The 14,743-nt window shown below is 38.5% G+C and overlaps 1 protein-coding gene across 2 annotated transcripts; it reads right to left on the bottom strand.

The window, feature by feature from the left end:
• Positions 1-1,085: 1,085 nt before the first annotated feature.
• Positions 1,086-13,957, bottom strand: Ambn (ameloblastin). 2 transcript variants are annotated; one of them, XM_021163778.1, is made up of 11 exons: positions 13,843-13,957; positions 12,996-13,064; positions 10,522-10,587; positions 9,166-9,213; positions 8,192-8,302; positions 6,423-6,617; positions 5,387-5,425; positions 4,708-4,767; positions 4,564-4,608; positions 4,149-4,193; positions 1,086-2,165 (listed from the first exon to the last, which is right to left on the bottom strand). In XM_021163778.1, exons 1-11 carry the CDS (start codon positions 13,855-13,857, stop codon positions 1,635-1,637), a joined length of 1,224 nt encoding a protein of 407 aa, XP_021019437.1. In that variant the 5' UTR covers positions 13,858-13,957; the 3' UTR covers positions 1,086-1,634. The 2 variants fall into 2 exon arrangements, with proteins under 2 accessions (XP_021019437.1, XP_021019436.1); XM_021163777.1 differs by having other exon boundaries at positions 1,435-2,165; positions 6,423-6,662.
• Between the last annotated feature and the right edge of the window lie 786 nt (positions 13,958-14,743).

Below are 14,743 nucleotides of genomic sequence, written 5' to 3'. Positions count from 1 at the left end.
TTACCAGTCACTGAGAAGGAAAACTTAATTTTTATCTTATGCATCTTTCCCACCCCAGTATATGAAGCTTGGGAGGACAGAGCCCTGCCTGAAGAGGAAGTGGCAGGAAATTGTCACAACATGCTCCCTAACATTCCTGAAGTGTTCTAGGTTGGGAAACATCTCAGGCTCTTTTTTCTTTGATCATATTCTGATCAGGGGATAGGGTAGAATTTAATTTTATAGAGTTCAAAACCTGGGTTAGAAAACTTAGTAAAAGTGGAAAGAGAGGAGCAGGAGGCTCATTTTCAATGGTGTCTAAAACTGGGTTCACAGTCTCTTATTTCAGGCAGACTGCTCTGATGTGTACACAGCTAGTCCCTGGTAGTAAGCCTGTGTGGTTTCCTACATCCCACTTCCTATGTTACTGCTATACAAATGACTCTTGAGTTTCTTACTCTTGGAGGCCTCATTCTGCAAACCTTTATGTTACTAAGAAAACGTGTCTGGTCCTTCATTGCTCCTCTAATGTCACTTAGGTTGGACAAAAAGCCTTACTCTCTCTAATTTAAAAACTAACATGTATTTTGTGTGCATGTGTGTGCATGTGCCCTGACACACATGTGGCAGTCAGAGGATACTTTTGGGAGTCAGTTCTCTTTTTCCACTATGTGAGTCCTTGGGGATCAAACTCATGTCATCCGGCCTGGTGATATGTGTCTTTGCTTGCAGAGCCATCTGGCTGGCCCTCAGAAGCATCTTCTCCGTGGTACCAGGACCTGGTCTTTTCATAGAACTTTGGTAATGTATAGTAGGCTTGAGTACACTTTTATCTTTTGCAGTAGTGTGAGACAATGTATGTACAGTAACTGAGCTTGCTTTAGACCATCTGTTTTGTTACTACTGTGATACCTATCAGTTGCGTCCATTCTAATTTTTGAAGGATGAGACCATAAACCTTATACCTTGCATAGTGCTTAGGACTTATGTAAATCTTCAGAGAACTTTGGATAAAATAAATAAGTTAATGAGTGGCAAACAAGGGATGAGTATGCTTTTCTTTACTATTTAAATACATATAAATAATAAGCATACAATTCCTGACATTTTCAGTGAGAAAAATTCTTTATTTAAAATAGGCCAATTGCCTTTTCTTTTCCTAGATTAAATAAAATATTCTATAAATAAGAATTTTAAATCCAATATATGAAACCAGTAATAGCAGTCAGGGTTTTCCACCAATCACCATTTAATAAGGTTTAAATGAAATACTTTGGAATTCTGAAACTAAGTGCTTTTGTGTAGAGAAAGAAGCAGTGTCACATTTCCTGGGCATAATAATGTCATGTAGTAAGAGAAATTTTATAATGCCTAAGACAGCTACGTGCTCTACCACCAAGTGCTAACACTTAGACTTGCTCTGATATCATTGAGAGTATTTCTAAGTCACGGAGACAGTTGATACATTTTATTTCGATAAGAATGGAAGCAAGAAGGGACCTACACTATTTCTAGCCACTTGTATTTATTAATATATGCTTAGTGCTCTTAACACCTTCACTGCGGAAGGGTAGTAAGTGTTTTAGCAACAAGGTACTATGGGGACAAAGCTGGAAAGCTTGTGCATACACAAAGTAGCTGCTATGTCAAGGTTATCAGGGCTCTTGGAAACGCCATGCGTTGTGCACCTGGGGCTGGTGCACTTTGTTTCCAGGTATCAGTGGCTGCTGAGTGTCTGGGGACATGGTGATATCCATGGTTGCTTCTCCATCACCCAGGGGTGTGGTAACATCAGCACCATAGGTTTCATAAACTTCTGCTAATTCAGGGGTGATCAGTGGGTCTGCAGCTGCAGGGGTGACTCCAAGGAGTCTTTGCCCTGCAGGACCCCTTGCCATACTGGGGATGTGGTCATTGGGGAAAGCAAGAAGTCCTGCATGGGCCCCAGGTGCCATTTGTGAAAGGAGAGCAGGGTTTTCCCGTTTGCCTGGGTTGGCCTCTTGCAGTGGAGAGCCTTCTGGACCTTCTCCTTTTTCAGGGCCTTTGGTAACAGACACTGGGGAATCTACTTCCACAGTAAAGTCTCCTCCCTTGGGTGAATTCTGATTCAGTCTCCTAAGGGTTTGCCTGAAGCCTCCAAATCTTGGGAACAGAGTTCCATAGGCCATGGGACTTCCTCTTTCTCCCTGGAAAACAAACATCCACCAGCGACACAATTACTGTGTGTTATTCATTCCATACAATTGTACATAATTATATTCACTGAGAAGCTATAAATACTAACACAACAGCGAGTTGGCTGACTGCTTTGTCGAAACACACTTCTTATAGAACTGGCTTTGAAGTATAGGGGAGAGGATTCTCCACTTATCTGGGTAGGAGAAGGTCTCTTTCAGGAAAGGCAGGTCTCTACTACTACTCTGCCATAGTTAAGAAAACAGTAAGCAGTTGAAAAGGGCTCTACCATCATGAAACAAAACACAAGCTTCGTTATGCCTTGGTCGAGGAGGAATGTCTGGGGACATGTTTTCAGTATCCCTCAAATATGTATGAGTTTTAACTCTTTCCCTCCATCTATCTTTTATGTCCCCCGTTCTGTTTCCTCCTCTTTCTCATTTTCCTTTCCCCCTTCTCTTCTTCCTAGCCCTTTCCTTTCCTTTCCTTTCCTTTCCTTTCCTTTCCTTTCCTTTCCTTTCCTTTCCTTTCCTTTCCTTTCCTTTCCTTTCCTTTCCTTTCTTTCCTTTCCTTTCCTTTCCTTTCTTTCCCCTCTCCATTCCCTCTCCTCTTTCCCTTATCCCCACCTGTGTCTCCTCCCTCCCTCTGCCCTCTTCCTCTCCTTCCACCCTTTTCTCCTCCCTTCTGTCTCTTTCCTCCCCTCCCTCCTTTTCCTTTCCTGTTTCCAGTTCTTCCTCCTCTCTCCCTCTCCTCCCATCTCCCCCTTCTTTCTTTTTTAAAAACAAAGCATAAGAAAAAGAAAAATTTCTCTAGACCCTCAACAACTTGACCCTTTCTCCCAAAAATGGCTACTAGTTACATCTGTCAGGGTGCAAAATGTAGCTAAACTATATCAAATCAATAACTATTGAATTAAAACATGTACATACATGCTACCAGTAAAAGAAGAGTAACATCTCACACTTGTTAGTGGTTTCTGTGTGCCGGACACACACAACATGCTGTGGGGCTTAACAATCTACTAAGTTGGAAAATAGGTTCCCTGTGAAGAATGCCCCATTCATAGGATAAGGGTAACAACCCTGTTGTTATTAGAAGGAAAGAGGAAGAAAAGTAGGATAACTCAGTTCAGAAGTTCACGGAGCCATTTCTAGAGATGGCATCAAGGCTGAAGCCTAGGGAAAAGCCAAGTAGGAGGAAAGAGTATTTTATATAAATAATACCAACACAACTTGCTGAAATTAAATATTCAAGATGAATGATCATTACCCTCTTATTAGTTAATCTAAGTATGTTTTGTCTCTCTCTCAAAATATTTTGTAATTTTTTTTATGAAAAGCACAATAAATGTAATGGAAAAATTAAAATTGAGATTTAAAATAAGTCAAAACAATGACAAAATCACACAGCTCTGCTCAAGTATAAATAGTCCTAGATTATGCCTCCCATGGTCATGGCAGCAAAAGAAATACATTAAGTTTTAGAATTCTATAGGTACATGGGAGGGGGGAGCTAAATAGTCCTAAAAGGTAAGAGATATCTGTATGAACCACACATCCTTTTCACTTTGAAGGATTTGTGGTTCACTCTACTGACTTCTCTTGGAGGGGTGACTCTTCTGTTCACATACGAGGAGTAGAACAAAAATCCTGGGCTCAAAAATAGCCACCACTCAGGAACAAATGATTAGAAAATGTGATGAAAAAGCAATTATTTTTGAGTCAGGGTCTCATGAAGTCAAGGGGCTGGCTTTGAACTCTTCTTGATCTTCTTGCCTCCACATCCTGAGGGCTGGAATTCTGTGCATCACCACCATTCTCAGCTCTGAAGTGTTTTAAATCTTTTGATATTGCTTCAGAATTGAGCTGTCAGTTTTAGAATAGAGGAATTGAAGTCTAATAATCCTTTAGGTTCTTTCACAGTCATTGCCTCTGGTAGACAGCAGCTGTTCTCCCTGGCCATTGTTTTAAGAAGTGTTAGAAGGTAGTACTCACAGGCATTTCTTCTGAACTCATGAAGCCAATTCTGGCAGGAGCATTCTGTTCAAAAGAAACAGTGCGTCACTGTATGAACTCAAGCCATCTACTCAAGACAATATCAAAAGCCACTCAGTATCCTCTTAGGACTCAATAGTTCTGTGTCCAGAGCAGAGTACAGAGTTGACTATTATTGAGTAAATAGAGCCAATTTAACAGATTTAAAATTAACCTTTTCTTTAATGCGATTGTGTTTGTGTCTGATTGGAATTCTGCAATTAGAAAGTGTGCCACTTTACTATGTAAATCATGACTGTAGGTATTTATGGATTATATATTTGGAATATCTTGTGTTAGGTATGGATTCTATAGTTTTTAGCCCTCAAGATGCTATTGATTTTTAACTGCTGCTTTTGACAGAATGTGGACTTACCAATTGGTTTGCTCCATAAGACATGTAAAACATTCCTGGGTAAAACTGAGCAGAACAAAATAGTTATAAAAAAGTGAACCTCCCCAAGATCAACCTTTTAAGTAGTTTCAAACACAGATGTGGATGTAGAAAGCAGACACTTACAGCAGATGCTTTGTTGTGTGCCATTGGTCCCCGAGATATTGAACGGGCGATCTGGAACACCTTTAAGAGGTGGAACGCAGAAGAGGCAGTCAACACAGGCAAACCTCCACGGACGGACTTTCTTTTATTAGATATTTTCTTCATTTATATTTCAAATGATATCCCCAAAGCCCCCTCTACCCTCACCCCTCGCCCTGCTCCCCAACCCACCCACTCCCACTTCCTGGCCCTAGTATTCCCCTGTATTGGGGCATATGATCTTCGCAATACCAAGGGCCTCTCCTCCCATTGATGGCTGACAGGCCATCCTCTGCTACATATGCAACTAGAGACACAGGTCTGGCAATTAAAAACAATGAATTCATGAAATTCTTAGGCAAATAGATGCATCTGGAGGATATCATCCTGATGCTTTTGACAGAATGTGGGCTTCCATAACCCAATCACAAAAGAACACACATGATATGCACACACTGAGGGACTTTTAAGAGTTCCAGGAACACATTTTTTTGATTGATTAGTGTGAAAACTTAGCACTTAATATTTAGAAAAAGAAACTCAGAAATACTCTATACCTATAGGTAAATAAGAAAAGAAGAAAATTCACTCAAACTCTTTGAAATATAGACACATATATATTTTTCCTCCAGGATAGAACCTTATTGAAATCTGTACTTACAGTTGGAAATTGTGGATCAGCAAAATCCATTATTGGTACCTGTGCCATGAAGAAATATTAAAACTGTCACTCAAAACAGACAAACTGAGTACACCTCTAGTTTGTGATTATAATAGAGCAGTTTAAGATGTCTCTCTGTCTTATTCTCTAAGTCTTGGGATAACCTATTCTTTTAAAGTTGTCTTATATTGACATGGCTCAAGTGAATGACAGGGAGATGATAATGTCTATCTTGAGTTTGTTCTACCTTATAGAGTGAATGGTAATGAGGTTTGGAGTTGGCACATACTTGAGTGGTTTCAATTTTGACTCGGCTATTAGTGTAATCCTTGGAAATTTTTGTAGCCTCTCAAAGCTTAGGTTTATTTATTTATTGATTTTCTTTTTTTAAAAGTCAGGGTTTCTCTGTGTAGTCCTGGATATCCTGGAATTCGATCTATAGATCAGGCTCACTTTGACCTCAAAGGTCCTCTTGTCTTTGCCTGTGATCTAGTCCCGGGATTAAAGGCGTGTCCGAAGCCTGGCATCTTCTTGGGCTTAAAAGGGTTCATAATGTTTTCTTTATAGGGTGTAGTCAGGATGATATGAGGGAATATTAAATGCATGCCACATAGTATTGAGAGTTACATAGCACCTTCCTTTTTCTGTCCATTGTTCTTTTCCTTACAATATTACAAGGTAATTTTGCATAGCTGTATTTTATCTGCAGAGGACACAATCACTGTACCGAAAACACCGAAAACCCCCAGGTAGTGAGCCTGGACTTCTCTGAGGTGTCCTATTCCCAAGGAATGGTTTAATTAAGCCAAGGTTAGAGGTGCAGATCTTTTGCAACCTGGCATCTCTGATGGCAAAAGATTGAGATAGATATTTATGTCTCATGAAAGAATATTAAAGTGTTCATTTTTTAGCATGTTAGGTCTGAGAGATGTGATTATTTAAGTATGTCCTACCAGTTGGTTTTTGTTTCATTGTGTTAGTGGGTGATCCTGATCTGATTTTAAAGAAGTAACTTAGGTGGGCTACAAAGAATTACCTCAGGTGTTGGTGGGTTTTCTGACGGTGCCACCTGCGGCTCATCTGGTGCTATCAGCTCTCCTTCCTGCAAGGGCAGCTGTCCAGGGTGCATTGGAGGCTGAGGCCCTGGCTTCTGGGGTGTGACCTGGACACCGGTTGCAGCAGTGGGCTGGAGGAAGGGTTTCAGTCCTGGCTGGTGAGGCTGCAAGGATGGCTGTGATGGGAGAGGTGGGGGATGCACAGGCAAAGAATATTCATACTGTAGAGAAATTTGAAAAGAATGTCAGAAAGAGATGGTTCATTGAACCACAGTGCCTAGAATTTCTACAGCAAAGTACTTGGAGGCTTGCTGTTTGGAAGGGAGTAGTCTTAAAGCAGAGTTTACACAGGAGGCAGAGGTGATACTTCAGAGAAAGTATTTGAGAAAGTTTTAAACATACTTACCTCTCTACCTTTGTTGGGACCATTGTTTCATGGGGTGCGGAAATCTCGACACCTGCACTCTTTGGGGGTGTGACTCATTCCCTCTGGGTAACTACCACTACCTGCATGTATCTTTATCTCGCCACTTTCTTACTGGCTTATATGAACTTGTCAATGGGAGAGGAAATGCTTGGTCTTGCTTGGATGTCCCAGGGTTGGGTGGTATCCAAGGGGGGCTTCCTCTTTTCTGAGAAGGGGAGGGAGTAATTGTGGGAGGGATTTGTAAGGGTGGGACAGGGAACAGAGTAGGAAGGGGCACAGCAATTGGGATGTAATGTGGATAGAAAAATAAATTACAAGCAAAAAAAAAAAAAAAAAAAAAAAAAAGGGGGATTGTCCTAAGTCAACTGACAGATTTTATACCTTGGTATTTCACAAATTATTATTGCTACTAATAAACACCTGATATGTGAATTAGTGTAATAAGTACTTACAATATTTTGTGATTTATTAAAAGGATAGTCAAAATACTTATATGTTTCATCATAAATCTATTTTGGAAGCAATCAAGTGAAGGAATAATAATAACACAATTCATATGGTCATTGTGGCCTTGTAGATAATGCTGTTATGCAAGTCCATGTAGAATTAAGAGTAATGTTAAACTATTGTGGGTTTTGTTTTTTACCAGTTACTTGTGATTGGCTGCATATTATCTGTATGTTAACTGCATACTCCTGGAACGGGTATGGAAGTCTCATATTAACTTGGCTCTGCCTTTCATCTTCAGCCATTGCTCATGTGTCAGCTCCTATGCTGTCCATTACTTCTACCTCACTATTAGCACCTTGAAATATGTCCCATCAGTTGGAAATTCCATGAGCCTTTTAGCCATTCTAACATGTCCTTATTTTCGTGTCTCTCCCCCCACCCCAGACCACAGTTTGGATAATATACTTATTAGGAATCTAATTAATAATAGTTGAAAGATTAATATATTGGTCCCTGTTTGGCTCATTGTGTTTTCAATCAGGATGATTATTGTCATTTGAAATTAGTCTTTACGTAATTAGGAAATGTTGATTAAAATGAAAGTTATCCAGAGTATAGTCTGTTTTTATTTTTGAGGTTCATCGTTATTCCTGATATCTTTACTGTAGGTCTCTTCTTTCAGAGGATATTTGAAATAAATTACAAATTTAAAATAAAAATATTCCCTAAGTAACAGGAGTTATAGGACTTGATTTATTTGGTGTTAGGGGAATTTTTGGTCAATTACTAATTTGTGTTTGCTGCTATTGTAATAACAAAAGTAGGAAAAGGTCTTAAACCTTGAGTTTGAACACATGGATGCAATTAGCTTACCTGCTGGGTTTCATGTTCCCTTGGTCCTATCCATGGGAAAGAGTTATGCGGTGGGAGGAGTCCGTGCAACCATAAACTATTAAGTGCTTTTCCAAAGCCAAGTCTAGAATACTGACAGAGACAAAGAAAGCATACATACATTTCAGGATTGTGAGATAGCAACCAAAAGCAAAAGTGATGCAGGTTTGTGTGGAATGGTAAGCCAATTCTCCCTTCCAACAAAATTAAATTATGTTTTGGGCGTGTCACAATATACCATAAACTTGGTGGTGATTTATCACTCTAGGAATTTGTGTTTGGGACCACTTAACAAAATTATTAGTGTAATAAGTAATTTTATTTTACTTAAGGTAACTCAATGTATATATTCCGATCGCTTATTTTGTTGGTGTTCTGAGGAAGGCTTATACTTTGCATGTCCCCAGCTTGGCCTTGAATTTGCATTCTTTGTGCATCAGCTCCTGAGTACTGGCTATATTATTTCTACTTTCATCTGCCAGCACATACTAATATTACTAAAATGTGTCTTTTGATATTAACTGTGTAGCCCAGGCTGACTGCGAACTCAAACCATTCTTCCTGCCTCAGTCTCCCAAAGACTGGGGTTACTGGAGTGGGGCTCATGCTTGACCATCACACTTTATTTTGCTTAAGGATTTTTTTTTTTGAGACAGGGTCTCTCTGTATAGCCCTGGCTGTCCTGGAACTCACTTTGTAGACCAGGCTGGCCTCGAACTCCGAAATCTGCCTGCCTCTGCCTCCCGAGTGATGAGATTAAAGGCATGTGCCACCACGCCTGGCTGTTTAAGGCTTTCTTAATCACTCATTTCTTCTCTCAGTGTTTAGGTATTTACCTATTAATAAGTAAATTCTAGAAACTATACTACTATTGCTGTCATAACCACAAACTATCAATGCTGTAATAAATATTTTAAAAAGTGTTTATGAAGATCTCATTCATCTCCTATAGTTACCTGAGAAAGTGCGTTGAGTCCCTGCAAGCTTCCCAACTGTCTCATTGTCTATAAGAAAAAGTGGGTTAATGCTCTAACATATGTTAGATGTCCATTTGACACAACTGAGTTCTCATGACATTTAATATCAATACAAGTCTTGGGGTAAGGCAACTTGAATAGAGCTAAAGTAGACACAAATTGTTACGGAAAGAAAGAAATGTAAAATCTAGCTTTGTCATGTTCAGTCTGAAAACAGTACATTTGCTTTTGTCATTGATTAAATGGGAAAATACTAGTTAATCTGGTGTCACACTGAGACATAGGAAAACAGTTCCTTCAAATACAATACATGGACAGTTGTAAGACTATTGCTTTATCAGCCCGTTCTTTTTCCTTCACTTAAATTTCTTTTTCCTTCCTTCTTCCCTTCCTGCCTGTCTCCCTTCTCTCCTTCCTTTCCTCTTTCCTTCCTTCTGAGATGGGTCTCCTTGGACAGTCCATGTTGGTCTCCAAATCTCGATCCTCCTTCTCTCTTCAGTCTCCCTGGATGTTGGGATTATAGGTGAACACCTGGCCTAGATTTACTTTTTAAATGGAAAAGAATGTTGCTTGTATTGAATTTGAGCTAAAAGCTGAGAGAAAAACCACCACCTAAATGAAATTAGCTTCTATGTGAAATAACTATCTGGCCCACACATGTACTGATTGCACTCAGATGAAATCTTGCCTGACCTTGTGAAAAACTGTGAAATTTATCTGTGTTTCCATTAGCTTCTTCGTTATAAAATCTTCCTATTTCACTGTGGTTTTCAAAACAAAAAATGCATTATTTATGGGATCTGCAGTTAAAAAAAAAAAGCAACCTGTACAGGAGCAATTGTAAAGTCATGTTACTGATACTGATAACACTTTGTTTTAGAAAGCTAAAGTGTGTCCAAGTGTGTTTATGTCATGAGACTTTATCATCTAAGATATAAGCAACAGAACTAAATGTAAGCTGTTTCCAAACACAGAATAATGGGTTTCAACACAGAAAATAGTTTATATATATATATTATTAATTGTTACAGTTACTGTGATTCACATATGAATCAAATGTGAATGAATTCACATATGAATGTCCTAAAACTTAAAATATCTCTGAATTTAAAAATGAAGTAGAATCATGAGATAAAGTTGTAGTGAACGTCATTAACAATTTTAGAATTCTTCCGAATGATAGTCAAAGATTTCTGGAATAGGAAAACTGAGAAACAAAGCATCATGCTTATCTACAATCAGGGACATGCTAGTATAGAAATCACACACACACACACACACACACACACACACACACACACACACACACACACAAATGCCTCTGATGATACATACCTCAAGGCTCAAACTAGCCATGCCAGGAGGTGCCATGCCTTGAGCCCCAGGTTGTTGAGGAAATGCCTAAATGGAAATATGAATGATCTTGAGTTCTTTATTGAGAAACTTCTCTAAATGTATGTTTGGAGTAGGAGGTCACTGCAGAATGAAATGTCAAGTGGAGAGGCTGCCATATTGGTTTATTATTCAGATGACTTGGATTTTCAGATAGAATGAAGAATTAAAGTTATCTGGAGGAATTATTATACTTAGTAATTTTTCTCTCACATCAGCTTTTTTGTGTATGTTTATCTTAGTTTTATGTTGCTTTAAAAGGAAACATTTACAATGAGAATTAAAGGAAGGGAAGAAAACACAAGATTTTTATAGTCATAAATATGATCACATGTAAAAGCAAAGGGGTTGAATTTCCTTGTGCTTTTTATATATGGGTGTGCTTTTGGTTATGGGATATGGTATGAGGTTATTCATTGAGAAAAATCATATACAGAACCTATCTTGCTTCCCATTTAAGAGGTTTTAACAAGTCTTATGTGCTATTATTTAATGATTATTTTAAGTTTAAGCTTGTGGATCTCTAATTTTTTTAGATCAGGGCTGGACTTATGGTACACCATTAACAGCCCCTGTTGCTCTTCCAGAGGTCCTGGGTTTGGTTCCTAGCATCCATGTCAGGTGGCTCATAACCATCTGTAATGACAGCTCCCAGGGGGTTTGATGCCTCTGACACCTTTGGGGATGTACACTTATGTGCACATACCCATATGTACACACACATGTGCATAAATACAAATAATAAAATTATATATTTAAATTGTTCAGATCATATAGTGGGTATCTTTCCTTAAATAAAAAGTATTCTTGTACTAAGTAGGATGCTGTTGTGAAGCACAAACATATTTCTAAATAGCTTTTCAAAATTATAAAATACTTCTCTTTCTAAGCATCTTTTAATTTTTCATATGTTAATAAGCACAAATACCAGTGTGTGAGGGTGAGTGGAGACTGGAAGAATAGAATTAGAGAAATTAGATTTTTAAATTTCAAATAAAAATGACTCATTTATTTTAAATATGGTCTTGGTAATTAGCTCAGGCTGGGTATGAACTTGTTATGTAGCTAAAACTGGCTTCTAATTCACAATATTTCCAGCTTCCAATGTGCTGGATCAATTATAAGCTACTCTACCTACTAGAAAATTGGATCTTGAGAATTCTCTGATTTCATGGATATCCTCATTTATGTTGTGTTAGTATTGTAATTTCCTTCATTTATACTGAAAGTACCTGTCTGCCTGCCTATCCATCCATCCCTCAAGTATGGAACAGTGGGGCCATTATCCTTCAGGAGTAAGAGGCTAAGGTATTACACTCTGTACTTTTTTTTTTAACCCTTAATTTTTTTATGCAAGTACTCCATTTTCTTAATTACAGTGCAAAATTTTCTAAACAATTCATTGTGGGTATGTGTTAAAGGAAATGCACTAAAAATGTGCATCAAACACTTCTGGTAGAGAAAAAGATGAGCTGTGTAGACAAGGAGACTGATTGTGTGTGCCTCTGTGCATATGTGCATGTCAGTGTGTGTAACAGGAGGATGTTCAGATTTTCGGGGTATTATGAGAGCACAGCCTCCTTGACCTTTGTTGGTAAGTGCCCCAGTTCCACATTTTGGAGTACTCTAACTACAGGGCAAGGTAGTCTGATTTCTATCTGCTTCAAGTCACCAGTTAAAGAGGAACATTTTTTTACATGGATGTGAATAGACAGAGGATACATTCCCTATGGAAAATTAAAAGCAGAGACACCTGATCTGACAGGCAGTCACTTAGGAAACACGTGATTTCCCCATTGCTCAGGGTGACTCTAAATTACTAACGTGTGGATCACTGTATATTCAAAGAGTGCCAATGTTTTAGATTGATGATTGATGGCTGAAGTGGACCCCAGTCTCAGTTATCATCCAAAGGCAAGTTAGGGAGCCTGCCTCCATTTTTCTTTCATTTAAAAATTCTTGTTGGGTAGTAGAACAGCTAAATGTGCCAGCTAATTACTAGCTTTAACTGGAACTACAGTTTATAGCCATGTGATAATGTTGCTAATATAAAGAGACATATACTCCTCCCCCCAAGAGATATTTTTCCTTTTGATTTCGATTTCATAGTGCTAGCAAGGACTTGATAATAAAACATGATGAAAACTAGGATGCTGTAGTAGTCTTCTACCTGTTAAAAGAGTGACATAAGACATAAAATTTGCCTTTGAAATATTCCAAATTGTTGTTTGGAGTAGAAAAATTATATTTACTTATCCCCTTTTGATGATAAGGCTGACATGTAGCCACTGTGACCACTGACTCACTGGGAGCTACAAATTGAGTGAATGCATGCCTGAAGTGTCAGGACAGAGTGTCTCTGGGGTTGTTGTAGTCAGATGCAGGAGCCTGAGATCCCTGGTAAGGGAAGGACTTACCGGCACGGCGAGGCTCATTTTCACTAGGGACAGGAACAGGATCAGGCCCTTCATTTTGAAAAGTGGAATCTAAAACACAGTTGGGTTGGAAAATTACCTCAGGCAAAATTGCATTCATAGTGGTCAAAGTATATTTCTAAGAGTGTGTGGCTGTTCTTCCAAAGACAATCAGGTTAAAAAACTCAAAAATGCAAAAGTGCTAAAATGCAAAAGCGAAATGCTGCTAAACCAGTGGCTCTCAGAATGGAGTGACGAGCAGCTAAGCTATGGATCTGAGTACTTATTTTTATGAAGCTGCAATTTGAATGAATGTTTAAGAACAACCTCCAGGAATATTCCTTAAATGCTATGCTTTGCTTCATAAAATGCGTCCTTCAGTCACCATTTACAGAATTGTATTCTTTGTTTAAACTCAGAATTTGAAATACAACCTATGCTTGGGTCATAACACAGAACCATGTCAAGACTCAGCCTTCAAGTTAAAGTTGAGTGTATTTATCTGCTTGGATAGTGATTTTCCTTCCTAAAAATGAATAACCTTGAGATGCATTTTGTCAGTTCACTCTCGAATGGAAGCAGATCTGATCAGCAGGTGTGCTTATCCTCTTTACTTTTATAAATTAGCACCATCACTAATAGTCACAAACATAGTTATAAAAAGTCATACAAATAAGTTTATTTTCTTAGGTTAATGGTAATATATTTTCTGGAATATTCTAATGGTTGAAATAAGCTGTTATTCAGCATCTTGTGATAAATGAAGATAAATCTTCTTTGTAAAGGTTATCTGGAGATAGGAAAAGAGAATTTACAGCAAACACATGGAAATGATAAAATCACATTTTACCTTAGATGCTGACATTCACTGTGCTCCCAGGCCTGATGATGCCAATCAAAACAGTTCTAAGAAAAGAAGATTAATTTTTTTCTGGACTGTTCCTGGGGCTCTCTCTGTATCTCTCATTCTGGAAAGATCAGAAACCTTTATTTAAAGCGCCAATCCACCAATCAAAGTGAGGCAAATGCAGGAAAAAAAATTGTGCTCCTGCAATTAGTCCACACCCTTGTATTGCATGTGAGGACATTGGGCCTGCAGGCTCTCATTATTTTAAATTGTAACCCAGCCCCTGTATTTATTCTGAGAGCTGATTGCAGGGAACACAGTAAGGGGATAATGGACATGGGCTTTGAAGACAATCATTTTGGTGAGCTTCGGGAAATATATGTAAAAGGTAGAAAACAAGCCATTATCTGTTTTGTGAAAATGTTTATCTGCAGATAAAGCTAGTGACCCAATGCCAGCACTCCCAAGATTCTGACCCTCATGTTTATTGTAGTAAAAGAAATCTTCTACCACCACCCCACCCCACCCCACCAACACACATATACCCCCGAGGGAAACACCAAATTATCTCCAGGGTTTGTTATGGAATATGAGAATGTAGACCAGATGTTGAAGATTTTGTACCTTTTTTTTTCCTTTCTGAGTTTCCTAGGTATTTTCATCTAAGCATAGTTGTCTAGAGATAACCAATTTAAAAATAAAAAGAAATTTAAGTTGGCTCCTCTGCAAGAATGATGGAAAATCTTTGATGCATGTTCTTTGTGGGGAGATAAAATAATTAAGAATATTCTACTGGAACCAAACAAATCTAAGGTCACAACTCTACCTGTACTCTTTAGACATTCAGTTGCTAGGCATCAGTGTCAAGCCAGATTAATAAGGTCTCTCTGGGTCACTTAAAAAG

The sequence above is a fragment of the Mus caroli genome, chromosome 5, assembly GCF_900094665.2.
Source record: "Mus caroli chromosome 5, CAROLI_EIJ_v1.1, whole genome shotgun sequence".
Taxonomy (NCBI): Eukaryota; Metazoa; Chordata; class Mammalia; order Rodentia; family Muridae; genus Mus; species Mus caroli.
This window is presented reverse-complemented; position numbering and strand designations above follow the sequence as displayed.